The sequence below is a fragment of the Falco biarmicus genome, chromosome 7 (genome assembly GCF_023638135.1).
Source record: "Falco biarmicus isolate bFalBia1 chromosome 7, bFalBia1.pri, whole genome shotgun sequence".
In the NCBI taxonomy this organism is placed as follows: domain Eukaryota; kingdom Metazoa; phylum Chordata; class Aves; order Falconiformes; family Falconidae; genus Falco; species Falco biarmicus.
The window spans coordinates 20,870,844-20,898,157 of record NC_079294.1 but is presented as its reverse complement, the minus strand read 5'-3'; the positions used below and the strand labels follow the sequence as shown (position 1 = coordinate 20,898,157).

Sequence of the window (27,314 nt, the reverse complement as noted above, 5' to 3'; positions counted from 1 at the left end):
TCACAGACGTAACTTAGATATTTACTCCAAGCTAAATCAGGAGATCCAGACATAATGCTATCAGACAAGGGGAAAAAATGGGCAAAACAAACTACAGCTGTATTTTAAGCATCCGGACAATTAAGATTTTACCAGCTATGCTATACTGAAGAAACAGGTAACATTTTTTATCTCGATCATCATACTGTGAACTGTCATGAACTACACCGCAGGAACTCCCTAAAATGAGTTCATCTCAGACACTGATAAACCAGAAAGTAGCGTGCTGCTTGTATGTGCATGGAAAAACTGCTGCCTAGCATCTCCGTGCGAGCCACTTTTCCCCACCCAAGGTTTCCCCCTGGTGTCAGCGACAGTAACAGTACTGCGATTTTATCCAAAGCCGGGTAATTCTGGATAGGCAGGGCTGGCCGCAGGGAACTTGTGTTAGCAGAGCTGTAGCTGCTGAGCTGACGGGTAACACCGGATGAACTCTTCGGCCGTGTGCCTTTGCTCGTCCGCTTGTCAAGCCTGATAACCACCTTTTTTTGCTATGTCTTGGTCAAAAGCCACACGCAGTTCAGCACGAAGTACAACGTCTGGGGGACTGCAGCAGGTTGCCAAGGATGCACAGGCACAGCACGGCTTCCTTGGGGAAGAAGCGTGGTTTATTCCAGAGGGCTCCACGCCAAGCGCTGGCTCCCAGCGCGTTCCCGCCCCGCAGCCTGGGCCTGGTGGCGGCAGGCGCGACCTCGGCCTCTCCCTGACCTGGCGGCCTCGGCCCCACAGCTAACCCTGACAGGGCCGCGGCCTGCCACCCCCCGCCCCTCTCCTCCCGGCCAGACACCGCTCCCCGGGAGCCCTCATCCCCGCAGCGCCCGCTCCAGCTGAGAGCGGCCAGGCCAGGCCAGGCCCGGCGCCACCCGGCCGCCCGCAGCGCCTACAGCTCCCGGCGCGCGCGGGGCGGGGCGGGGCTGCGCGGGGCACGCTGGGAGTTGGAGTCGGGCGTTGGCGGTTGCGCAGTATCCGTTGGGGGCGCGCGGCGGTGTTGGTCGTTGGCAGGATCACGGCAGCCATTGCCGCCGCGGCGGGGAAGAGTGGTTTCCTCACGGCCCGCAGGACTCAGCGCTCGGTGACGGTGCGTGTCTGCCCCGCCTTGGCTCGCTCGGTGGCGGGGGGCCCGGGAGGGGTCGGGCGCTGAGTTGTGAGCGGGGTTCTTGCGGCCGGGCCCTGCCGCGGGGCGGGGACGGGCCAGGCCTTTCTTGTGGCGGCGCCGCGCTGAGGGGAAGGCAGCTGCCGGCGGAGGCCTCGCTGGCGCCGCGCAGCGCTGCCGGCCCGGGCGCTCGGCGGGGGGCCGCCGGCGGGCGGGTAACCGAGGCGCGACGGCACCGGGCCCTGGGGGGCGGCGCGCCTCGCCGCTGCCCCGTGGCGGTGCGGAGGGAGGGCTGGGCCCGGCGGTGCCGCTCGGAGGGAGGGCTGGGGAGCCGTCGGGGCCTAATGGGGAGCACGAAGCTTCCGCGTCCGCTGCGAAGAGCCGGAGGGGCGATCGCCATTGGGCGGCCCGGTGCTTCGGTGGCCGTGAACCCGAGGAGGAGGTCCCCCCGCCTAGGAGAGGCGGACAGTGTAGCGCAGCCCCGTCCCGTCTCGGCTTCTTAAAAAGCCGAACGAGCAGATGGCCTTTCGCTGCGGGGCCGTGCTTCCCGAGGGCTTTTCCGCCGGTATGTGGTGTCTTGTGAGTCACCGATGAGCAGCCGCGGTTGCGTTGTGCAAGGAACGACGTTGTGAAGCTCTGCGACTTGCGGGTGTCGATACAGATATCACATCCATTGTGCTCCCAGCTGGTTGAGTAAATAATGCATGGACGGATAGTTTGCATGTTTTATGCTGCATCTGTGACGGTTTCGCAGGCCGTCCTGCGAATGAATTCCATCCGCCCATGTTAATTTCCATCTGTGATTCTTCTTCCCACTTTGTTTTCCTAAAACTTAAGAACTGAAAGTATTGAATAGCAGTTACACAGTCGTTTTAATTTGTCAGAGCTGTGTTGCACCCAAAATGAGTGCCGTTGCCGAGGTGACTGATCTTAGAGTGTTTAAAGGACGTAGTTATGTAAGTCTGGCCTTCCTCTGCAAAGGCCTGTCTTTCCCTTAATACCTACCCACTGCTGGCCTTGGCAGTGTGGTGAGGATGCATCCGGGAAACGATCCCTTGGAAGACTAGCTAACTCTGCGAGGGAGCTGAATCGGTCTGAGCTGGATTTCCATGCGGGCATAAAAATTCAAGTGTGAGCACAAAGGAGGCAGTGCTTACAGAAGGCAGCATAGGCTCTTGTAGGGGAAGCACAAAAAACTTTTCATGTGAAAGTGATCCAATAGCTATTGGCTTAGGTAGTAGTTTGGGGACAATTTAGGTTAATCGATGTGAAGTGCTGGCACACTTCTACCCCTTGCCCCATAAGAAGCCCTATACACTGTCTTCTGAAGTTCTGGCACTTTTCTAGTGGCACAGTGGGCCTGAATAAAGAAGTTGATCAATAGAAACCTAGTGGGTGTTAACACAGAAGTTAAATCACACTAATTCAAAATACTGTATTCAAATTGTCTTGAATTACTTTCACAGCTGACCTGATATGTTGTCTGTTTACTGTATCTGCTTTGCAATCCAGTATTGTAATTTAAGATCACGTTGTGTTTCAATTCCTTAGAGCTTGGATTCTTTGGGTTTTGTGTGACAGCAAGCTCACTGAGCCTAATAGTTAATATTTTCCAGTTACAAGAACTTTAAAATTTCTAAATCACATAAACTGAAAAAAAAAATAATTACATACTCAAGGTAAACATTGGAGCTTCCATAAAATATCTCAGAGTATGTATCCTGGATCAGTAGATAGTTTTGAAAATCCGAACGTCCAAAATAGCCTTTGGTTTTGCCTTTGTTGAAATATCACAATAACAAAATGTTTCTTCTTCATAACTTGATAGACTGTCAAAATAAGGTATTTTATGGCTAGTGCAAATGAAAATAATTTTCTGACTACTCTTTATCTTTTGGATGCTGATACAACTTTTATTGCAACAATTCCTTCAGGTGAAAGCAAAAGTTTGAGAATGTTTTATGTTGTTTTTCCAATGATTAGCATAACAGTTTTGGTGGTGGTTTTTTTTTAACTGCTCTTAACCCAGTATCTTGGAGCTTATAGAGTGGTTTTTATCATGCTCTGTGATACAAAAGCCTTGTTAGTCTTAACAGCAAACAAAAAACATAATTTCAGATGCATTAAGTCTTTAAATTACATGACTAAAAAAGACAAAGCTGAGAGTTTGTGTAGGTTCTGCTAGAAGTCAGTAAGACAGGATTTTCTCACTTATCTGGCTATAGAGAATTGGGTTTGTAATATATATACTGGGAGGACAATAAAATCAAATCCTGTTTAACCAAGTTTTCTGAGATACAGAAGTGATCTTAATCACCCTATTTTAAGTTGGTTAATCTGATAAACAGTGCTGTTTTCTTTCTTAGCATCAACCTTAAGATGAGTGGCTGCCGTGTCTTTGTTGGACACCTAAGCTCACGCGCTCGGGAGCGGGATGTGGAGAAATTTTTCAAAGGATATGGACGCATACGAGAAATCCATCTAAAAAACGGATTTGGATTTGTGGTAAGTAATACTTTATTTTCCTTTCTTTTGCTTGCAGGTACTATTCTTGCTAGGCTGATGTCAAGGAAGGGAGGGTCTTTAAGAGAATAATAGTTGCAGTGGGAAATGGCAAATATTAATACACATTTCAGACTGCTTTTCAGATGTTGGGATTATAGTTTTACCTGGTTTTAGCCAGGTTTTGCTCAAAATCTTGGTAATATTCTAGGTACATTAAATACATTTTCTGATCATAGTCCTCCATGGATTTAAATTTTATCCCTTATTTCTGAAGACAGTATAAATACCCTGTTATAGCATTACAAAACTTGACAAAGACTTAACCTGCAGAAAAGTTTATAAGAACCACTTATCTTCCTTTCTCACTCCTGCTCAGCTTGGTTGTATCTCGAAATAATGGCCTGACATAAGAGCAAAGAGCTGGCTGAGGCAACAGGTGTAATAGGTGCTTGTTGTTGGATTTAAGCAGCACAGCTTTTAACTCTTGTGCAGCTAAACTTAGGCTTATTCACCATCAATATATGTTCACAGGGCCTATGGGTCTGTTAGACTGTTAAATGAAATGCACACACAGTTCATTGGATCTTAGTTTCCTACCACTGCTTTCTAGAGCTCTGTGCTCCTAAACCGTTGTCCAGATTTTTACAGGTTCCCAAGTTGATCAACCTGTTTCTTAACTATTTTCTCCTGAGAACTGAGAATTATCTGTTCTGCAGCACAGAGTTCAAACTGGAAAGGTTGATACTGCCCTCACAGGGCAGCCTATGGCAGGCTTACATGTCATTTGTTCTGCCAAGATCAATCCTTGGGTGAAGCTGTGGGAAAAGAACAAAACCACAAGCTTTGCCTACTTTGGTTTCATAAGAGTATTGACTCCTACATGAGCCAGTTCCTCATTGCCCTGCAGTATGAGCTACTTCTTGCTGACTGCAGTAGGTAAATACCTGCCTCTTAAAGTCTGAAGGTACACGGCCGATCTAGACATGGACCTGCATTTAGTTAGTGTATCCTTTCCCATTGCTGCTGTTTCTCAATGGCCTTTCTCTGAGCATTCCTCTTCTTTTCTTGGGTAGGGCTGTTGACTCATTCAGGCATAACTTCTGTTCAGCTCTGGTACATGAGTCACCAAACCCTCCCTCCTCTTCTCCAGTTCCTAGGCAGAAGCGTTTTCTTTCAAAGCTCACTAACAGGCTTGAATAATTGTCCCATAACTGTGTCTAAAAAAAAAAAAAAATAATTGTTCTCATGATGAAGAATTTTTTTCCTTACATCTGAACAAAACTTCACTTGCCCCTTCACCTGTCATCCTGTCGCTGTGCCCCTACATGAGGAGAGTACTTCCATCATCTCTGTAACTGTTTAGGTTTTGGAAGACTTTTAACTGGACCCCCTTTGAGCTGCCTTTTCTTCAGGCTGAGCAGACACGGCACACTCGACCTTTCTTTGTTCTCCAACCTTCTGATCGGTTTTGATGACCCTCTGCTGGTCCCACTCCAGTTTTTCAATGTCTTCCTTGAGCTGGAGGGATCAAAACTGGACACAGTGTTCCAGGTGTGGCCTAACAAATGCCAAATAGGGTGGAATAATCACATCCCTTGGTCTGCGGGCTGTACTGTTCCTGATAACAGCCCAGGATGCAGTTTGCTTTCATTGCAGCAAGGCCGCACTGCTGACTCATGCTTAGCTGACTCTCCACAAGGATTGTCCATGTCTTTTTCAGCAGAGCTACGCTCCAGCTACTCAGAACCCAGCGTGTTCAGCTGCTTAGGTTTATTCGATCCCAGCTGCAGGATTTCATATTTCTCTTTTGTTAAAATTTGCGCTTCTTGTTGATAAAATCTTTCAACCTATCAAGGTCTGTCTGTGTTTTTTACTTAAATAGATACGCTTCTGGTATATCTATTTCTCCTCCCACATTGGTGTCAGCCACAAAATTGGTGAGAGTGCACTCAGTTCTGTCATCTAGATCATTTATAAATACATTGAATAGCATTATCCTTTGTGGTACCTCACTTGTCATGGGCTGTCAGTTCATCTTTGTTTTTTTTATTTAAAATACGTATTTAAAAACCCTATTAATCAAGTTATTCTGATTGAACATTGTTGTAATGTCAAAAGCATGTTTCATTGTGCCTGATTGAAATCACTGCTTGATCTTTGAAACTAACTATATTTACTTAAATTTTGTGGACTTTATTGCAGAATATTTTCAAACTTCAGACCATAAAGCTAGTATGTAAAGCTAGATAGACTTGCAGATGTTCAGTTTGTTAGAAACTAGCTGAAATCAGGGGAGTTGTAGATGCTAACTATTGCTACTCTTAAATGCTGGGCCTAAATTAATTTTCTCAAGGTAATATCTGCATCATGCAAGGATGTGTGATGTTTCACTTCATAGTGAAACAGATTTCAGTGCAGACAGGGGTAGGTTGCTTAAGCCAGTATTGCTTCTGAAAAGCTGTTTATAGTTATGCAAACACTTTCTTCAACTTGAGAAGCTTCTTCTCTGTTGTTCATTGCTCTCAAACTGCAGTTCCACTTTTTTTTTCCTCTCCATCCACACTGTTGGTTCAAGCAGTCCCTACCCAGCTGCTTGTTCCCACTGCTTACTTTTTTTCCTTTCTCCTCTTGCCTCACATGGTGTTACCATGGTTGTTCAGCCACATAATGAACCTACCTGGGTAGCTGATCTCGTTGAAAAGTAACGCTTCTTTTTCACCCCACCTCCTGCACAAAGTCTGCTGTTTTTCCTCTGGATGTTTCTTGACCTAGTTTCCTGCAGAGCTGTACAAACAGCTTTGCCAAGAATCAGTGGGCTGGGTAGTGGGCAGAGGCTACTCTGGCTGACTGAGGCAGCATTGCTGCCAAAAGCAAGGTGACAGATTCTGTTGCAACAGTATATGGAATTGCATATTATAGGTGATCCAGACCCACAGGTGGCCAGTGCTACTCTGAAGAGGGGTGTCTGTTTCTTACTTTCCTTACTCAGGCACCTTTTTGCCAGACTAGTGAGCTGAATTAGCTCAGAAAAAAAATAGGAAGGGTTTTTTTTCTGGTTTACTCTCTTTGGCAATTCAGTAAGAATTAAATCAGCCCAGAAGTCTCTAAAAAGTTTGGGAGTGCACAGCTCTCATGCTCTTGTTTGCAGTTGGTCAGCTTGTAGTGTTGTACAGGCTTTTCCTGTATGTAGGCCTGTGTTTTAAACTGTACACCTTGAAGTAACTTCCCCACCTCTCTCACGAAAAGTATTTTAAACATTTCTGTAATAAACCAGGTAATTTTTCTGTGTAGGTCCTGGAAATAGTTAAACTGAAACAATGGAGGGAGGCAAAAGGAGTTTGCAGGGTGGAAGGAGAAGAAATGGTCGTCAACGGGAACATCTTGGCTTTTCAGTCATAAATGGAATCTACTTCCTTGTTCAGTGTTCTGGCTGTTGCTGCAGAAATGTAAAATTTATAAAGAAAATGTGTTTTGACATTTGAATGGATGGAAAATTTCCATATGATGGAAAATACTTTCTTATTCCTATTTTCTTTCTAGGAATTTGAAGACCACCGGGATGCTGATGATGCAATTTATGAACTAAATGGTAAAGAGTTGTGTGATGAAAGGTAAGCATGATACTGTAACTTCCCTTAAGAACAGCAAAAGTGCTTTGCATCTAAATACAATGCATTAGCTTGTGCTGTGACATGTTTCTTGTGGCTCAGGGGTGGGATACAGTGTTCATAACTTTATCTAAAGGGATTCATTGGGATCCTGGCTGCAGGCTTATATGAGGCACAAAGACATGGCTGGAGGAGGGGTGGTTTGGAGCAGGGCTCACTGTTTTTTCCAGTGGCACTTACTTCTCCTTCAAAGCTAACTCAAGGTCTTGTCACTAGAAATGTTAGTAAAAGTGAATTAAACTTATATATCTATTACTTATCTGTCTGTTGACTTCAGAAAATAAGGTGATGCTAGCTTCTCATCATTTGGAACGTTGCCCTTCAGTTTGCAACAATGTGGACTGTACTGGTTGCATGTTAGAGTAACTTGTATTTCGATTGTGGGAGCTGGTTTTTGGTCAGTAGGTTGTTGTTAATCATTTTGGTACTCTTTTCCCTCTGATTACTAGTGATTACTCTTGGGCTCTGGTTGAGCAAATTTAATTGTTTCAGTCTGAATTACAGACTCATGATGATTTGAGACAAGAGAATACCACTGCTCTGGCTCTTTAAGAAACGCCAGTGACTCTGTTATAAATCATTATTTGCAAGGGCAAAGTAATTCTTGTTTGTGCATGTGTGCTTCCAGTTGCAAAAGATGTATGTCAGTGTCAAACAAAGTTTGTGGGGTTTTTTGTTTGTTTTTTTGTTCCTATCATAAGGGTTACAATTGAGCATGCTCGAGCCCGAAGGGGAAGGGGCAGATTCCCACAACGGTTCAGTTATTACCAGTCGCAGAGTGGATCTAGGTAAGTGGTCTGGACTCTGTGTCTTACAAACTCAGTAGCTGAAGAACTGTACTGAAATACTGTTTTCTTCTTGTGGCTGGAGTTAGGGATCCAGCTCTGTTTCCTTCTATAGCTTCACGAAAGAACTTTCATGTTCTCAAACCTTGGAGGTCCATTACTATCATTTACCTCCTCTGCCTGAGGAGAATGTGGATTTAAAAGCAGTTTAACTGGCTCACAGAGGTTCATAAACCCATTATAAAATGCTCCCTCTCCATGTTGTAGGCACTACATTGGTCTTGCTTCCTACTGTTGTGTAAGTGGTGTGAAGGAGTAGTGCTGCAGTTGGATTGGCTGTTTTTGACCCTAAATCAAGAAAGATACCAGAGCTTCTTTGTTGAGGCTTTTGGCATTAAACTGAGCTTACAGGCTAAGTAGAATTATTATAGAGTAGTAGTTCAAGATATTTACTGTCTAACCAAGCTTTCACATTTCCAGTTGTATGGTTATCAAAATGCTTACTTCAGCACAGCATACAAAAGAACTGTATTTGAGAGACAGTGCTAGGGCACAAGATACTAGCACATGCAGAAGTGTTTAAATACCAATTGACTTAAGTTTGCTGACTGAACAGATGTCTTGCTGATGGAGAGCCTCTGTCTGACAATGGAATCTGAAAAACAGGACATAGCTCCTATCTAGAATACCTGTAGTGGACATACAGTGTTTGTGCAGTTGTTCACTTTCAGGGATTTGAGCCAGTGGTGAACACTGTGTGAACTTGCAGCAGAGTTTGTGAAAGTTCTGCAGATTTGCACATGTTCTGCCAAGGAACTACACATTACACCTTTGTACTTGGTATCTGCCTGTGTGAAACAAGTATGTATGGAATATTTTACTCTGTAGAAACATTTATAGCTGTGGCCTATGCAGAGCAGAGTTTGGAAGAAAGATGAAGACTTAACTGACATAAACCTCTGCGTTTGTTTCAAGGTCAGAATTGCTGCCGGTTACAAACCAGTGTCTGGAACATCTAATTTGCATATGCAAGTATGCTAATTAGATTATTTTTTCTTTAGTGGCAGTAACCTTGATGCGGTATAATTGGTCCGAGGTCCAGGCTAAAAGTGGACTTTTAAAGTAGGAAGTGTGATTGAAGGTCGTGGGCATCTGACGTTGTAGTCATGTTCATGACGTCAGACTGCCGATGCCAGACAGGAAGAGACTGCGGTTTGCAATAATGGAAAAATGAGACTCAGCCTGCCAGTTTTGGGACTGTGGGACCTCTTTAAATGCCCGGAAGATCTGGATGTTCTGAAAAAAATTGGGACACTTTGAGGTATGCACTGAAATGAAATTGCCTATGCTTCAGTGTACAAATCAATACGCACAATTTAGGATTATGTTTCTGTGGGAGGAGAAGATGAGAATAATTTTCTGTAAGGTCAGTGTTCATGATTCTTGAATCTTTTTGTAGTAATATAAATAGTGCCATTGTTAGAATCCTGCGTTATTTATTTAAAGGCTGGTATACCTTTTTCCATAGTTCTCAGATCCCTTTGGATTCAGAATGACTAGGATTGGGAACAGAAATGACGTGCAAGGGCAGTGTTCTTTCCAGATGCCTTACTTTTCCGTATGAACACTTTCAAGCCACATTTTCCTTTTTGAGAGGGTCTTTTTAATTTTTGGTTAAGTAAAAAGCATCAGCTTTCATTCAGGAACTGTAAATTGCCACAGTTACTTCAGGAAAAACAGTTATCTAGCTCTCATTTTACTAAAATAAAAGTATTTTTACCCACAAAAATAACCTCATATAGGTCATGGTGACATTTATAAATACTAACAAGTGATTTGGAATTTAGAAGCATGAACTAAGATGCTTTTAAATTGTGCCTTCCATCTCTGACGTGAAGCAGAATTTACCCTACCAACTAAAAAAAAAAAATTAATAATTGCCCTTTACATTAATATTCTCCAAAACCAGATGTGTGAGCCAAGCCTATCAAACACCAAAGTTAAAATAATTCTCTTTACATTATTTTCATTTTGCTAGGCACTTATTTCAGTGTATCTATTAAAAATGGCAGCTATACTGGCTGCCTTCATACAAAGTTCTTCGTCAGAATTCCTTTTAATCCCCTTGTAGCAGCTCTCTTCTTGTAGCGGAGTCCTAAATATATCTTGAGTAGGGAGAATCCAATCTGCAGACCAGCAACAAGGAAAATACTTAAATCTCTCAGCAAATTATAGAAAACATCAGATCTCCTAAGTTCTAAATTCCTTACGCTGGAGACTTTTTCTCCCTTTTTTCTCCTCTGAATGCTTCTAGCAGGTATGGACCTCCTGTTCGTACTGAACACAGGATCATAGTTGAAAACCTTTCATCCCGTATCAGCTGGCAGGTGAGTTAACCTCTTAACTTCATTTTTTTATACCTTATTTTCCTGCCTTGGAAGTAAGACTGCTGTCAGCCTGGTTTCTTAATAAAGCCATCATAAATATTTAATATGAATAAAAAATAAGCAAAAAAGCTTAAGTGATTGCTAAAAATTAGCATTTGAATGCTTAAAAGCTTAAAGGAGTCTTTTGTTTCACAGCTGTGCAGATAGTTGTATAACTAGATTTTGTAGTTGGGAACTGATTCTTGCTTACTTGTGTTTACCAGCTGATAAAACTTTTGAATGCTGTAGATTGTTTCTAAATTATTGAAGCACAGCATCCATTCAGATTGTCATCCTTTTTGGATTGTTAAAACTGGAAGTGCATGCCTTTGTTTTGAGTGAAATTTACAGTCTTTTCTTATGTTTTGCAAAATATTTTTGTGACAAGAAAGCTTACTGTAGGTATTTTCTAAAAACCCCAAACTTTAAATAATTGTCTTTTGAAGCTTTCTTGCCATCTTTTTTTTTTTTTTTTTTTTTTTTTTTCTCTCCACACCCCTTGCTAAGGTTTTGCTAATTTTTAGCTGGCTTGTAACAGAATAACTATATAATCAATTCCTTTAGTTGTGTTCTACATAGTATACAGTCTACAGAAAGTTTACTTTTTAAGGGCATAGCAATAGATGCTTTTACAAGAGCTGAGTGAATAGTGGAGTTTAGTCTTGTTCGTTAACCTTTGTATTCTTTGAATAAAGATACTTTAATTAGTGTACTGAAAGATGCAGTGGAACATCATGAATGTTCAAAGCCTTGGTCTTGCAGCTAAATTCGTGTGAGGAGGCTGTTTGCCTTGCCCGGAGCTCCGCTGATGTGTTCCATAAGAGCTTGGGTACAGTCCATGCAGATAAACAGTTGAACTAGGTTTGTTTACTTTCTGCATGACAGGTTCAAAAGGTTCGTAATTGTACAGTTGTGTTAATTATTGAATAACTAAAAAAACAGCTTCTGAGTTGGTGATGAGCAACTGGATTTCATCTCAATGTCTTCCGAGTATGCTACGCAGTTATGTTTATGAAGAGATTGTTATAATACACAGTGCTTAGAAACGACAGTAGGAACCAGAGAAGTAAGCTAGAATGGAATGTTAAGGAGAATAAATCCTATAGGGATGTTCAGCATTAAATTCATAACTTGGGGGGAAAAAATTGTTTCTGTAAAATTCTTTTACTTGTCAATATTTATAATGGCTTTATGTGTACTTACCATTTTAGACTGAAGCCCACCCAATTCAGATTTCATACCGATGAATCTTTAGGATTCTAATTAAATGTTTTAATATGACTCTTTTAAATATATGCTAAGTTAGCGTAAGAGACGTTACTTCTTGATACCTGCCTAAATAGAAATCATTTGAAGCTAACATCCATACACAAGCCTCATTTAGTTTTGAAGCTGTACTGCTTTGATACTGACTACAGTGTTTTAACTGCTTTTAACTATGCTACTTACACCACAGATTAAAATAGCCAATATGTTAACAGTAGTGGCATTGTTCTTCCTTTCTTATCCCTGAGCTTCTGGCAAGCACGATTGATATGGAACCTTGCTTTCAACTTACATGCATAATTTCATCTTGTATGTGTGCAGATCCCCATGCTTTGATAACTTGTCTCCTTTAAGAGGTATTGTGTTGGGATATTTTAAAAAAAAACTAACAAAACAACCAACCACAAATAAAATCTGTATTCAGATCAGTTTCTTCATGTTGTTGACTATTATTGCTCATTTATAAGCTCATATCTAAGTAGACAAACTGCCAGAATTCTCCTTATTTTAGCAAACGTATTTCTGTGTGTTTAGAGCTTTCCAACCACCCTCATTAGTTTTTCAGAATCTGTAAATTTTCAAGCTGTTGGGAAAAGTAGATCTGTGTTACATCAAGGTGTAATTTTTAATTTCTGTTTTTCCTATTTATGATTGTCCTACACCTTATTTTCTTTTTCTGTTAAGGACAGCAGGGTATTCTTTTGCTGTTTAAGGTGAACCAGAACAGGAACCTTAGGATAAAATTTGACTCTTCCACTGATAAAGTAAAACCAGTTAACTTTAAAACATTCCCCTAATAATAGCAACTACTCTGAGATTTTATAACACATGCACACTTACGGTCTTTTAAGCAATAACGTTGGCACCTTACTTGTGTTGACATTACTGTTACAAATTATATTTGGTGATGATGATCCTTAGGATTCAGAGTATAGTGTGGCAAGTCTGTGGGGGGTTCAGTTTTAAAGCCTAAAGTTACTGAAATAGAAAATATTTATGTAGGTTAACATTTTCTAACTTCCTTTTGATTTACCAGTCCTGGTCTGGTTAAGTTGTCATTGACTTTAGCAGAGCCCAAATTTTATTCTTCATCTCTGAATTAGGATAAACATGCCGAGACTGAAGTGTTACTTTTAATGGTACTGTAGGGCCCATTTTTCGTTTGCTATTAAGGTTTCTTTGTGTTAAGCACACGTGAAACAAGGAAAATAGTTACTGGTTTGCATATGCCAGTTTTTAAAATAAAACGATTTAATTTTAATTGAAAGATTAGATAAAACTAAGCCTTCTTATATTCTGTAGCAAATGTTCTTAAGTTTTTCTTGGCTTTTTGTTTCATAGTCTTTTCTTCCTCAAGCATATGTCTAACCAAGTGCATTTTGAACCTCTTCTAACAACCTTGATTTGGTTAACCCTCATTTTTCTTGTGTGGAGGAAAAAGAACCAAAGATTTGGGGGTTTTCTAGTGGCTGAAATTCTAGGGTTTGGCCTGTTCTGAATTTTCTTTTTGGTTCCTATGACACTCCTGTTTTTTGGCGATCTAGATCTTGGTTTGCCTGGGTTTGATCTCGATTGGCTAGCACAGATCATCCTCGGGTTCTTTAGCCACTTCTGGAGACTGGAGACTATGTCCAGTGCTTTCAGGGCCTCTGGTACCTCCGTGAAGCATATTGCTATGAGCCATCACTCTGCCTTTCTCATGTAAGAGAGTTCCTCTTGGCCAGCTAGGTATTGGACAAGCAACTCTTTGCTTAAGGTACCTTCTTATATCATCTGCCACTTGTGGCATGTTGCGGTAAGTAGTCTGGGATTATAAAATACCAGATAGTGTTTGGTAAAAGTACTGCTTTAACTTACACAAATGTTTAGCTTTTTAGTGGCCTTTTGCATTATTTGTTTGTACTTTATCCTATTGCTGAGCAAGTAATGTTACAGTGTCTGTGTCTTTAGCCTCTATTAAGTTAAATACAAGGGTGTCTACTGATGTAGCACTGTAGTGTGACAGATATTCCAAGTGAAATATAAGAAAAAAATTTCCCTATGTAAAAATATTGTTTATGTAGTAATTATACCTTTTTGCTTTTAATTTTTGCGGTGAAGTTGGGGGAGGTGAGCATATAGAATGAATTTGTCTATGTATGTGGGACTGTCATTTAACTGGGGGTTTAGTCATGAAAATCTTAATTTAATACTATGTTGCTTTTCATCTGTTATAGTTCTGATCTCAGTGCATATGTAGGTATTTAAAGTATTGCATTGTGTTTTCATAATAGATGGTTTTGGGATGCAGCATTATTTTAAAAGCAATATTTTATTCACTGCAGTTGTAAAAATGAGGGATCCTTTCTATATGCAGCTGCTGTTACATAGGCTTTTTCAGAAACTTTTTTTGAAATCATACATGTTTTTAGATATATATAAATACAAAAGCATTAAGCGGTTTTAGCAGAGAAAGTTTTCGGGGGGGGGTATTACTAGCTGGACTCATTTGTGTCCTGTTTAAGACTAAAATGTTAACTTCTGCTGCAGGACTTGAAAGATGTCATGAGAAAAGCAGGGGAGGTGACCTATGTGGATGCACACAGAAACAACAGGAATGAAGGGTAAGTTCATTTTATGCCTATACCTGTATGATAACTGAAACTGTTGAAGGAAGATTATCTTGGCAATATAAAGTAAATGAAACACGAATCTATGGTGTGGCTTAGATGCTGAATTTTTTCCAATTTAAAAACAAACAACAAAACAAAAAACTCCAAACTGTCAGTAAGTAGGAGTTCAGAAGTGGTATTGAACTCAGTTTCTGCAGTGTGTCAAAGTAGAATGTTTCTTAAAAAAGAAAAAAAAATTGTCAAAGCAGGAAGGGAAGGGAGGGTAACTTCCAACAGTTGAGTTCTGCTGTCTTTAACTTTGATATGTATAATCATTTATGATCTGACTCCTGAGGCTAAAATACCTCCTGTGTGTGGCTGCTTTGCACTGGTTCAACAGTCAAAGTCAGAGGAAATGAATGTAACCAGTAGGGAACACCTAGTTGCCTTCTCTACAATTCTTAATTCTGCAGACTACAAAACTGCTGCAGAGAAGCAGGAGAGAGGGAAATATGAACAGAGTGGCTGTGCTGGCAAGAGTGCTCTAGGGCCAATGCGAGCAAATGCAACTTACATATACTTTTTTTTAGGGAAAAAAAACCCTAAACCCATGGGATTTTTCTATTCACTATTAAAAATGTCAGTAGGGCAGGAGAGTCTCCAAGTTTTTGTTTCTTGGACACTTTAGAATGCAGTTTAGTAGAGGACTGAAAGATACTTCCTCAGCTGGTGCAGGTTTGTGTAGCTTCCTGCGTTTTCTCCATCTCATTGCAGATGAGCGTGCTTGTAATGTTTGAAAGGCTAGGACTGTTAGTGTCATACTTTCCTGTTAACCAAGTTAAAAATTAGCTTTGAGAAGATAAAACATCAAGCTGTGAATAAACAGATTGAAAAAGGCCCAAAGTTGTTCTTCTTTTTCAGTTTCTCTGAAACTTTTTCTTTTTTTCCTGATGGTATGTATATATAGGGTTGTGGAATTTGCATCTTATAGTGATATGAAGAGTGCATTGGAAAAACTGGATGGCACTGAGCTGAATGGGCGCAGAATTAAACTGACTGAAGATCACAGAAGGCACAGGTATGTCACCTGATCTGATAAAATTCTGCTGAGGGCATGGATTTCAGTAGTATCAATGCCTAAGTTTTATTACCTAATTCTTTGCCCCTAAGCTAAATACCGCAGCACAGAACCACTTTCTAGCAGTGTAAATAGATTTAGATAAGAACTAACTTGCTAAAACCAGAATAAATAGAACATTTTTGGATGAGAGTAAGGAGGTGGGTTTCTTTAAAAATAAAATTTTATATTTGAATGAAAGGACTTTTAAAAAACTATGAATAAAATAGATTGTTTTCATTATTCCTAAAGTAGTTCTGCCATTTAGTCATTAAAAAAACCTGTTTAGCTGCTGTTCTTTCATTGTCTTTCAAAAATAAATCCCTTTCTTTTCATGACAAAATGGACAGATGACTAGAGGAGGTGTTAAACTCTTACACCCTGAAGTGTGCTGGTGTTCCATGCCTTTAGGGACTTTTTCTAGAGTCTTGAAAGAAACCCTAACTAATTTACATGGGTGTTTCTAGAGAGAAAAAATAGCACCAGTATGAATTTTCATTTCTGTACTTTTCTTGAAAACTGGCTAAACATTTTTTTGTCTCCTCCTGGCAGGGGGAGGGGAATGCATCTTTTATTAGGCAGTTCATATTTTGCCAAGCTAGCAAAGAATGTCAAGGCTAGCAGTTTCTGCTGGCCTTGGCCTAAGAAGATACTGTTGTGATGGAGGAAAACAGCAATCTAGCAGTACTCTCAAATAACAGAGTGCTGTGCATAGCACATTCAGATGTTCAGATGGATGTGCTGTGCCTGCAAAATAGTTGAGAACTTGAGTACTTTAAATCTACTAGGAGGTGAGACTACAGCTTTGTAGCTTTGTACTGTGTTTCTCTAGAAGCAGATCTCGATCAAGGAGTTACTCAAGATCTCGCAGCCGGTCCAGGTCTACAGGATCTTCCAGATCAGACAGCCGGTCCAGGTCCAGGTCAAGATCAAGGTCCAGGTCTCGCTCTCGATCCCGGTCCCGATCCCGGTCCCGATCTCGTTCTCGCAGTCGTACACCTAAAAAGAGTTACTCCCAGAAGAGCCACCGCTCCAGCTTGCTAGCTTCCCCATCTCCCTCTTCGTCTAAAAGAAAATCTCGTTCTAGATCGAGCTCTACTCATAGCCGTAGTTAACCTGCTCTTAGAGATGTATTAATGCATTTAATTTGACTCAAGTTTCTTGAAGACTTGAGACAAATTTTACATGAGAACTGGGAGGGGAAGAGTTAACATGATGAAAGGGTAACCTCCTCTTACATTGCCAAAGTGCCTGTCATCAAGTAGGCCATCTCTGTGAGGAGGGGCTGTCAGCTTTCTCCTTTCAGTGAAGTCTGGAGTGGGAAGTCTTTTTTACTTTTTTCCCCTGCTATTAGTAAACATTTCTATCATAGATACATTATGTACACATAATGCTGAGGTAATGGGATGAGACAATATGCTGCTTTCTCCCTCTCTTGCCCCTCACTTCCCCCTCCACCTCCAAAGGCCTTTGACTTCCAAAATACTACGTTAGCTTTTGTCCTTGGTATTAAATCTGAGAACAGGAAGTATAGATTTTATTCCTTTAAGGTTCTGTGGCTACTTTTCTGTGAGAATGGATGGACCAGCTGAATTTAGAGTTCACTTTTTCTCCCCATTGCTTGGCTTAACAGGCTGTTTAAGTTCCAGCTTTAAATTACCTTGATAATATGCTTAATTTGCAACAGACTTTCAGGAATACACATTGGTTAGTTGAATATTACTCATTTGGATAGTGAATCAATATAATGTTAAGCAGTAATGGAAGCTGGAATTTCCTGTTAAAATGAGATGTACCATCCAGATATCAGGATTATTGGGAATCCATTATAATAATTTTCCAGTAATTCAGTAGTATGTGGTATTGTATGTAGAGGCCTTATTTGACAAGTGACTCCATAAAACTGCACAGAAATGTCAATATGCATGTCCATGTTTTTGATGTTTATAAAGTGACATAGCTTTCATACCCAAAAGTATGATATTGAATAATGTGTGTATGACTAGCAATAGTCTTGATGGAAAGGAAGGTTATTTTAGTAATGACAGCAACAAAAAAATCCCAGGAAAAGTGTAGTCGGTTGTGACAGGAAAAGTGAATCATGGTAAAGCGTAAAGAGGGTAATTTCTTTAAATCTCCTGAATGCACAGTTGTTTTGATTAATAGAAATTTCCGCTGCAAGTACTGTTTGTTCTTATCGTTTGGAATTAGATAATTTTTTTTAACTTCTGTATCATCAAGGGAAACATTTTTGGAAAAATATGTAAATTAATCCCAAAGTCTTACATGTGTTTAAATGTACCATTCCTAATTAAAATAAAAACTTTTTCTGGCTTATTTTGCAGTTTTGTTTAGTAATGTTACTGTTGCTGTTGTTCACGTCATACAATCTTGGAAACCATCACAGGGAAATTTATTTGACCGTGTACTGATAATACAATAGAAGCAAGCAAAATGTAAACTAGAAACCAATTACAACATGTAAGTAACCAGAAGCTGACTAATAGAAGGACAAGATAGAATTTTACTGTCATGGCCATCAGTGCCTGTTTGAATGGATGGCAAATAGTGGTCTTGCTGCAGTCCTTGCAGACAGATTTGCGTGATACCTTCTTGTCCACCAGCAGAAGAACCAACAACCAAATGGCCATGGGTGTTGGAATCTTCCTATAGGTAAACCCATGTCACTTTTGAAATGCGGTTCCAGAGATTCTGTTGCCCACACCGCTTCTGTGCATCTAAGGCTTCAAGGCTGATACAGATACCCTTTTTAGAGCAGATTACTGCTTACCATGTTCTTTGCGTGTTTGGCTTAACGTGATCTGAGTAGGCTAGCACATCAGAAAGAACCCAAGGAACAAATAGAAATCACTTTGCAGAGGAATCTTGCTAGATGTGACTAATTATTAGCACAGCTGGGATATGTTCAGCTGTGTTAAATGTCAGTGTTGCTTGCTTTGGTAGATTTGTCATGCTACCAAAAAAACCTAAAAATGTCCACTGCCTAGCCTAGTGCCTTTGAGATTGGCAAGCTCGATATCAGAGACCTTGAGTGCTTCTGACCACAGCATGCTTACCTTGCAAATTGTTTAAATATAGAACTAATGCAGATCTTGTTAATTTTTTTTATTATTGTACAGTGTCATTTCCCTTCCATAATTTTCTGTTGATTCAGTCAGCAGTAGCAACAGAAAGATGAATATAGACCAAAGAACCAGCCTCCCCTTTGCACCCAAACACCTTGAGGGTATAAACAAGTTTATAATTGCTGCGATTGTAACCATGAATACATAGAACTTATTTCTGAACCTAAAGCCCAGTCTACCCATAGGTGTTGCTATTAACACTGCCTAGAAGTACATTTTTTTAAAAAAAAAAAAACTTGTCAATTGTGTGATTGAACTGATAGTGGTTTAGTGTAGAAACACCTACAATGATATTTCTTTCCTGTGCTGGCACAGTAGCGGTTTAAACATCTTTGCCAGCACAGCTGCATCCAAGTTAACTGTAGTCCTGGTTTCTAAATATAGCAACAGGTAAGTAAGGACTGCAGATTGTGGGGTGGTGGTACAGGTGCAATGTCACACAATGGAAATAGACCTTTCTCTAATTTTTTTACATGTTTTTCAAGGTGGCAAGCAGTGGCGCTCTCTTCCCCTAAGGTGCACAAAGGTGTTTAGGTAAGGAAAAGGTGAGCTTTTGAAATCCTAAGAATATTAAATCTGATCATTCTCTAGGGAAAGATTTTTTTTTTTATGGTAGATGTGAACTTGGCAGCTTTCTTAATATTTATTTGAAGGGCAAGGCTAGGAATTTATGGCAGCTGAAAACAGTTTTCTTAAAGGAGATGCTGAGTCCATGGTTACTCAGCTCTTAGTTGTCTATTTTGGTATATCAGTGCCTGGAGAAATAATGGATTTTGAAGCCCAGATTTTTATTTATTATGCACGTGACTTCTTGTCCATGGCTTTTTCTGCATCAGAAAAGCTTAAGCCCTTAAAATGTACCATGGGGGAAAAGGTAGAAGGGTGGTCTGATTTCCCCTTCCCCATTTCCTGCTGTGTCACCAAATTTATTTTATTTTTCTTTTCTTAAAGAGGGCAGACTATGAATAGCAGCTTGGATATTTTTTTTTTTGTTTTGCCTTTGAGGGGTGGGGGGAAGAACAAAAAAACCAAAACCAAACCTCAAGACTATCTTATCAGGAAGTCCTAACAATTTTGCACAGGTTTCAGAGCAGCACAGCCCTGTTTTGGCGCACTGTAGAGTTGGAAATGAAAACTATATTTTTCATTGGGGTTTAAAGTTCTGACCTTACCTGACATGTAAAGTGAGCTACCTGTGTACACTTAATTGCTTTTATGAAGTGTAACTCATTGTGCCACTCTTAAGTTGGTCATGTCTGACCTCAACTTGGAGCAAACCCAATCCAGAATCTGTAGTTTTAGGCATATAAATTGGTGCAGAGGGATTAAAAGGACGGTTCAGCAGCCTGAATAAAGTACTTGCTTGGTGGTCAGAAGTGTGGAAAAGTCTTGAGAGGGAAGAAGAGCGTCTGGGGTAGACAGAAGCCATGACCAGGGAAAAAAGGACAAGAGGGAGTTGAGCTTTGACAGGTGGCAGTTGCAGCGTCAAAGACTGGTATAGACAGACCGCAGGAGGGAGCGCGATCTTTATACTCGTGACAATGGTTCAGATTCAGAGGTTTCCCCCAGCATGCGATCTTGAAACAAATTGGGAAGCACGCATGTTTGTTTTGCTTAAAAATATTTGGTGCTCTGCTGAAGAGCCAAAGGTCTAAAAACTGAAGTTGTACCTGTGTTCCTCTGAGAAGATAGTATTTATGGGTCAGGTAGGCAGCCGATGAGTAGATAGGGTCTTGCCTGGTAGACTTTTTCCAGAACACATTATAGTCTGAAACTTGGCTGAACTATTGGTGTATTTCAGAAACCGGATTATTTTTAAAAATAGAACATTTTTATACTCTGTTGGAACAAATTATTTCTCCATATCAGGTGCCTTAGTTCCAACTTTACAGAGCACAGGAATGTAAGCTCCACTTTAAAATAACCATAAATAGACTTCTTTAAGTATTAAAGTCATATATTCTACAGGCAGCGTGTTCCAACATCTGACACTTTCCATGAGAAAGCTGGGAATCATCCCTTCCAACCGGCAGAAAGCTGCTACTCCCAGCCCTAGAAAGCTGAAGGGAACAAAAGTTCTGCAGTCATGCATCTACAAGTAAATCTGTCATTAGTCCTACCTTACTCTGCTAACCTGATCCTTGAAAGGCAGTTTGCACAAGTTTCTCCTCAGCAAATGGAGATGACATGAGACAATACACATGTTAAACTTGTATCAGATTCAGAGGTTCCACTTGAACCTTGAGGGTGCAGTTGGGCGATACAGCTGGGATGATTTAGCAGCTTGCTGCTGGCCAGACAAGCTGCCATCCCTGTGCCTGCCCCCCATCTTGTGCCAGCTCTGATGCTCATCCAATCCTCCAGAAGCCAATTCAATTACATCACAAAAAGTGGGTACCTGGGTCTCCTGCAATACTGCTTTTTCCAGCCCTCTCTGGGAGGGAGGCAGTGGAATTATGACCTGGGGGTGCAACTCCCCTGCAATCCTTCTGTTTGCCTGCCTCACAAACAAGTATCCTATTTTTCTGAACTTTATCCTCCTGTTCTGCTCTCCAAGTGGTCAGTCTCCAAACAGAACACCATCACTCTCCTTCTGTCCCCGATTTCTTGTGCTTCTCTTACCACAGGACATTTTCTTCCCAGGGGAAGCCTTATGCTACAGCATACAACTGCTATGCTACAGCATGTAGCTGCTTGCAGCACAGGGCACAGCTGAAAGCTGAGCACTGCAATTAGTTGCATTTTGTCAACTGGTGACATCATACCCCCAAAATAAGAGTGTTTTCTGCGATGTTTATGGCACTTTATTATTAATTACATTTTTGTTACATCAACACAGGGCTCTTCATCCATGGGTATCCCAGCAGTTTGTGAAGATAAACTACTCGGCCGCATCACATCTCTGCTTTACAGATGAGAAAAGGAAAGCAAGTGGTGGGGGTACTTACCCGTGGTTGCAAACCGAGGGGCTCGGGAGGAGGAACGTGCTCGCAGGGAGAGCCGAGATCCTTCCCTGGACAGACGCAGCTCTGACCCGTGCCATCTAGCGGCTGCCGGTGCTTGGGGAGCCATGAAACGGGCTGAGAAGAGGGTTTGCTTCCTCTAGGGAGAGAAAAAGTTTCTCCTTCAAAAGTGAGGTGTAGTAGCAGCGCACTCCCGAGTAGTAAGAAGTGCCCCAGGATCTGTACCCGCAGTGCTCTGCCGCTGCTCTAGCAGAGTCAGCGATAATGAATTCAGAGGTGGGAAGATTTTCACTCTGCCTGCGCTTCCTGCTGCACCCTCACGCTAGAGCTGAGTGCCGAACCGTTCCTCAGTGGCTTTAGTTTTCTTGCGTGGGTTTTGGAATCGTGTGTTTTCCAGTCCGTTTCCTTCGCTCCCCCTCCCTAGCCATTGTTTGCTGGAAGACTAAATGCTCTGTGTGTACTAGACCTGAGGGCATGTTTCCCATTTTACCAGCCCTGCAATCAGTTACCCCTTCATCCCCTCTGTTTGCAAACCTGCAAGAGTTGTTAGCCTTTTGCCCTGGGGGTGAGTTGCTAGGACAATAATGCTGATCAGCTGGCAGTTATGCCTGGCAGAGGGCTGTAGCTGGGGGAGCAGCACAAGCAGAGCGTTCTATGCCTGTCAGCTTCAAGGAAGGGGATAGAGCAGAAACACTGGCTCCCCATAAGGGAGCCTTTCAGGCCTTGGATAGAGTCAGCACTAAGAGGAAAGTACAAGGGTTAGCAGGCTGGGGACCTTGGTTAGAAACAAATCATGCACTGTATGTACCAGCTAATGGCAACTCTGTATGTCTGAGTAGTCTCAAGATGCTTGAAGGACAATCACTACTATTGATTTGCTGGGCCTAGGACTATGAGGGAGCGATGAGGGAGAGAAGAGTGTATGATAAAATCTGCTCTTCAAAATTAAGGAAGGGCTTAAGCTAAAAGACAGTGTTTCACTCGTAATGAATGATACTTCTGTGTTGTGTGATGACTTTTTCCTGTAACCAGGGACGAATGTCTTCTTTTCCCTGTTCTCTCCTTTTCCGCTCCAGAAAACCTTTGCACTGTGTGCGCATTTAGCAATGGCAGGTTGAGCTGGAAAAATCCAGATCAATATGCTTAGAGTAGATGTTTCTGTTCAGATCAAGAATTGCTCTGTATGTATGTAGGTAGGTGTGATACATCACTGGAGACCAGGTTCATCAGGATCCTACCTGCATGCTGGATTTGTTTTACCCAAGAGCCAGCTCTCTGGTGTTCTAAGGCAACAGATTTCTCCTTGCGTATCAGAGGCTGGTGGATGTTACTTTGTGGTTCATAGAGGTAAGATGTAGCAGGTCACTCTTTTAAAGGAAGTGAGCACCCATAGTATAGCTGAAGTTATTAAAATCTGATAATGCTCCCACTGTAAAGCTATGAAAGTAGAGGTACTCCAAACTTGGAGTTTAAACTTGGGTTAGAATTTAGCTGGGGGGTAGAGTCGCACTGGTGCAACGTACACTGGCACTGCCATGACAGGAAGGAGATGTAAGAAAAAGATATACAGGGAAAGAAAGGAAATGGGATGCAATCTTTGCATTTCACACTTACAGCTGAAAGATTTATTCCTCAAACTCAGTGAATGGGTCTGTGGATCTCACTCACTGCTGTGACTTCTGGATTTTCCTAAGTGCCTTGAGATATCAGAAGTCCACCTCAGCACCATTCCGGCTACCAGCCAGAGCTCTCCAAAGCAGCCTGTGCCTGACTAGGCCACCAGAGAATCAGTATTTGGCCCTTCCGTGCCTCTAGCCAAAGACAGAATTTACCAGAGCTGGAGTTAAACACAGCATCTAGTGCTTCAGCCTGAAGTGGTGTTTTTGGTTGCACTTGGCTTTTTTCTTTCTATGTTGTTTTCCTAGTAAAGCTTCAGATCACACCAGCTGTTTAACAAAAAAGTATAAGCAAGCACCTCTACTGTTTCTTACGCACATGGCCATTGCCATGTTCTCTATATCACTGCCAGTTCCTGTGAATAGCTAACTGAAAAGTCATGTGCTCAAAAAATCAAATTTTCTTATCTGTTTAAAAAGCTTCCTTGTTCTTTTCCTTCAAATTGTCATAGCCTATTTCTAGCACTGTGCTGAACCACTAGCACAGCAGAACCGCTGCTGATCATGTATGCTGGTCTTCCAGGTTTGCCAAAACCTGCAAGCTTTCTGCCCACACCTGCCCTCCGTTTGTTTCAATTTGCTTTACCTTTTCCCAGTTTTGGCACTTGGATGCTCTAAAATCCACATCTGCTCATTGTACACGCTCTCCCTGAACTACTTTTAGTCCAGCAGCTCCTATCTCTTGTTCCTGAACACCAGAATGATCACACTATGCTATATTTCCCGGTGATAATGGATGATACTCGGTACATAACTTTTGAGACCCCAAATCTGTCAGTGAGCACCTCACAAACGATGAGCGATTTACTTAGCTAAGACCTTGCAAACCTGCACCGCGCATTTCCTACTCTACATTTGTCCATACTACCTGAGCAACAGTGATAGATGTATATGGAAAAAGAGTGCGGTGAGAGTGGTTTATGCTTGTACTTACGGTGAAGAAGCTGTGGTGCTATGTAGCAGCCACCGCTGTCTTGGACTTGGGTCTAAAGCTGCCCCACTTGCTGCTTCACCGTGACGGTGCAGTTTGCCTAACGGCAGGGTTTGTCCAGTACATAAGCCATTAGATCTCAGGGCACCGAGTGCCAGCTGCAGCGCAGCCCCCGAGGGAAGGGTTAGCACACCTCATTGTCAGACAGATCACGTCAAGCACACGAGGCCGGGGACACTTGGCAGCATGGCAGCCGGCTAGTGTATTCAGCTCTCGGCGAGCTCTTGCCAGCGCAGCGCACCGCGAGCACGGCCAAAGGTGCCGCCTCTGCCCCCACGGACGTGCCCGCTGCCAGGGGGTGCAGGGCCCCCTCCCCTGCTGCGGCTGCGCTCGGGGCAGAGCGACCCTGCGCACAGGGTGGCCCCCTCGTCACCACCGTTTGCAGACGAGCAGCCCCTGTCCTGCCGGCGGTTGGCTGGGACCCCACCAGATGGTGCTGTGACACTGCCTCAAGGAAATACCCTGTCGAGCAGAAACTTGCAAACCCCATCTTAAAACAGCCCCGGTGACCCAAACCATTGCCTGGGTGGAAAAAGAAGACGCGCGCACACACAAAACCATCACAGCACCCTGGGCGCAGCGCTGGAAACTGCCGTGCTCCTCGCGTGGTTTCCTGCAGGCTCACCTGCCGGGGGGCGGAAGGAAGAGGTGGGGGAGCAGGCAGGGGACCTCAAAAATCACCCAAGGAGCAGAGCTGTGTGCAGCTCTCTCAAAAGGACCTGCTGGAAGCCACCTCTGTGTCTGCAGATACACCGTGTGCCATCCCTCTGACTCCCTGGCACTGCCCCAAGCCCCTGGAAGTCCCTCTGTCAGTGAGGGCTGACGTGGAGGGCTGCACACCGGTTCCTCCAGCCCAGCTGCAGCCCCAGGGTAGCTCCCCAGGTCGTCACAACAGCTTCTGGAGGATTCAGAAGTGCAGCTTTACCAAGGGCCCAAGCTGCCCACTGTAGAGGAATGAAGGCAGTGGGTTGATTAGCATGGATAACATGCAGCTGTGGCCTCGCCTCGAAGGCAGTGGGTTGATTGACATGGACGATGTGCTGCTGTAGCTCGTTCCTGCTAAGTGCTTAAATAGCACCGAGGAGGGTGGGAGAGGTGGTTGGGTGGGGGAGGGGTGGTGTGGTCTGTGTTCTGGAGGAAGGAGAAACAGCCTGGGCCCTGCCAAAGGTAAAAGCCTTGTTGCAGCAGCCCACCTTTGTGACCTCTGGCAGGGCAGTGGAGGGCTATGGAGAGGTTGAATTAAGATCCAGATACTAAATTGTGACGGTAAAAACCACAAACTAACCACTCAGGAAACCTACACAGGCTAGTCTTGAGAGGAGAGCAGTTAGCAAGGCTTAGGAGTAGTGAGAGCTTGCAAATGCTTGTCTTCTGCAGTAGACTGAGAAATTTAAAACTGTCTGCTGAGTAGCTAGCTGCCCCCAGCATTGTCCTCCCGACACATGCGGGCCCACGGGAGCTGCCTGGAGTGGAGGCTGTGCTCTTGTCTTGCTATGGCCCTGCTTCCCGCCAGTGCCAGGTACGCACTGCATGCTGCCATTCCTCCAGAGGAGTCTGGTGACAAAGAGGCTTCAGGAAATAGCTTTTGGCTTGGTCTGGAGAAAATTTCTTGCTGTCTGGGTGTGACTTCTGAATGGAGAAGTTTTCTGCTATGTTTTACCACCCAGTGCCCTGAAGCATCCCTCTGGTAACAGGGTTGTTATTCCCTGGCAGCTGTCCTGCGGGCTGGCTGGGGGCTCTCTTGCCAGGTGGGCCTTTCCATGGTCCACTCCAGAGACCTCTGGCCCTTAACAAGCCAGATCCCCAAGGCAGCCACCCCACACTCCAGTCCTCTGCCAATGTCGGGGCTCCACAAAGGTGACCCCCAGACAGCAGCCCCCACCCTCAGTGACAGGGCCCAGTTCCTCTTCACTGTCAGCCCTTTTACAGCAAGGGGACTCTGCTGGCTTTCTTGATTCACCCCTGGTACCTGGGAGCTGAATTGGGGTCCGTGAAGTGTTTATCTTTCGAGACCAGATCGCTGAGCTTAAGGCCAGAACAGCCAAATTCCAGACTCCTGGAGGAGTGGATCAGCTCCCAGACTGCCTGGACCTTTGCCTCAGCATGGCAAAAAGATGGTAAATTGCTTAATTGTTTTGTGGTCCAGAGAAGGTGGCAAAGCCCTGGTCTTGGATTTCCCTGATCCTATTTGTCTTTACCAGGAGTCCAGCATGTTCTGCCTTGTCCTTCTTGGTACTTGCTGGACTGAAAAGCAGGGAAGACAGAAATGCTAATGAGGTGAGCTCCCAATCAGCCCAACTTCCCATGGACATTCCCAGCATTTGGAAAACCTTGCGCAAAACAGCACAGGCTACTTTCAACAGTATCCATTTCATCTGGGTTAACAGACTTTGTTGCTTTTTCCTCAGCCTAACTGTGATGGCCATCCACCCTGAGCCCTGTTCTATGAACAGCACTGGCAGAACTGGCAATGCTCTTGCTCTTCATACAGCACATTGCCAACGCACCTCCATCTATGTGCCATCATCCAACATTCACACAACACTATTGGCCTGCTAACAGCCATCTCCCTGGCTCCAGGGGCAAGGGTATCTGAGCCTCAGACCATGCAGAGCAGTTCCCCTTCACTACATTCTGGGCTCACTTGTTCTGCTTTTTACTCCAAGAAGCATGTTCAGGCCATTTCGGCTCCAAGTTCTCCAAGAATAAGCAACAAAATTGAAAGGCAGTGTTTGGGAATGCTATCCCAGGGTATTCAAACAAACACTTTCTACCATTTCATCTACTGAGAAAACACTCCGCTGTGGAAAGCTTTTCTGATCTTCAGTACCTCTGGGACCTCTAGTGTCTTCTTAGGGCAAGACTGTCACAATCTTCTTAGGGTGAGACAGTCACCAGGCACTTGCCCTGCTTCTCATTTGCAGCTGAAGTACATGTAAAGAGGGCAGGGGACAGGGGGGACACGGCTGTGGCCGCTTACAGCAGGGTGGGAGGGAGCTGCCCGCACTTCAAAGCTCCTGAGGCTGTCCACAGGCAGGAAGGGCTGCT

At 43.1% G+C, this 27,314-nt stretch overlaps 1 protein-coding gene and 1 long non-coding RNA gene across 5 annotated transcripts; one reads left to right on the top strand and one right to left on the bottom strand.

Moving 5' to 3' along the window:
• Window positions 1-960: 960 nt before the first annotated feature.
• Window positions 961-17,827, top strand: LOC130152176 (serine/arginine-rich splicing factor 5-like). 3 transcript variants are annotated; one of them, XM_056345243.1, is made up of 8 exons: window positions 961-1,117; window positions 3,499-3,637; window positions 7,178-7,248; window positions 8,007-8,093; window positions 10,408-10,477; window positions 14,312-14,385; window positions 15,341-15,451; window positions 16,323-17,827. In XM_056345243.1, the coding sequence occupies exons 2-8, from the start codon at window positions 3,512-3,514 to the stop codon at window positions 16,603-16,605; spliced, it is 822 nt and encodes a 273-aa protein (XP_056201218.1). In that variant the 5' UTR covers window positions 961-1,117; window positions 3,499-3,511; the 3' UTR covers window positions 16,606-17,827. The 3 variants fall into 3 exon arrangements, with proteins under 3 accessions (XP_056201218.1, XP_056201217.1, XP_056201219.1); XM_056345242.1 differs by having other exon boundaries at window positions 10,405-10,477; XM_056345244.1 differs by lacking the exons at window positions 14,312-14,385; window positions 15,341-15,451; window positions 16,323-17,827 and adding an exon at window positions 13,327-13,638.
• Window positions 17,828-18,866: 1,039 nt separating this feature from the next.
• Window positions 18,867-25,320, bottom strand: LOC130152177 (uncharacterized). 2 transcript variants are annotated; one of them, XR_008822907.1, is made up of 3 exons: window positions 21,825-25,304; window positions 21,585-21,738; window positions 18,867-20,696 (listed from the first exon to the last, which is right to left on the bottom strand). It is a non-coding gene; the product is annotated as an uncharacterized LOC130152177 (long non-coding RNA). The 2 variants fall into 2 exon arrangements; XR_008822906.1 differs by having other exon boundaries at window positions 21,585-25,320.
• Window positions 25,321-27,314: the final 1,994 nt, after the last annotated feature.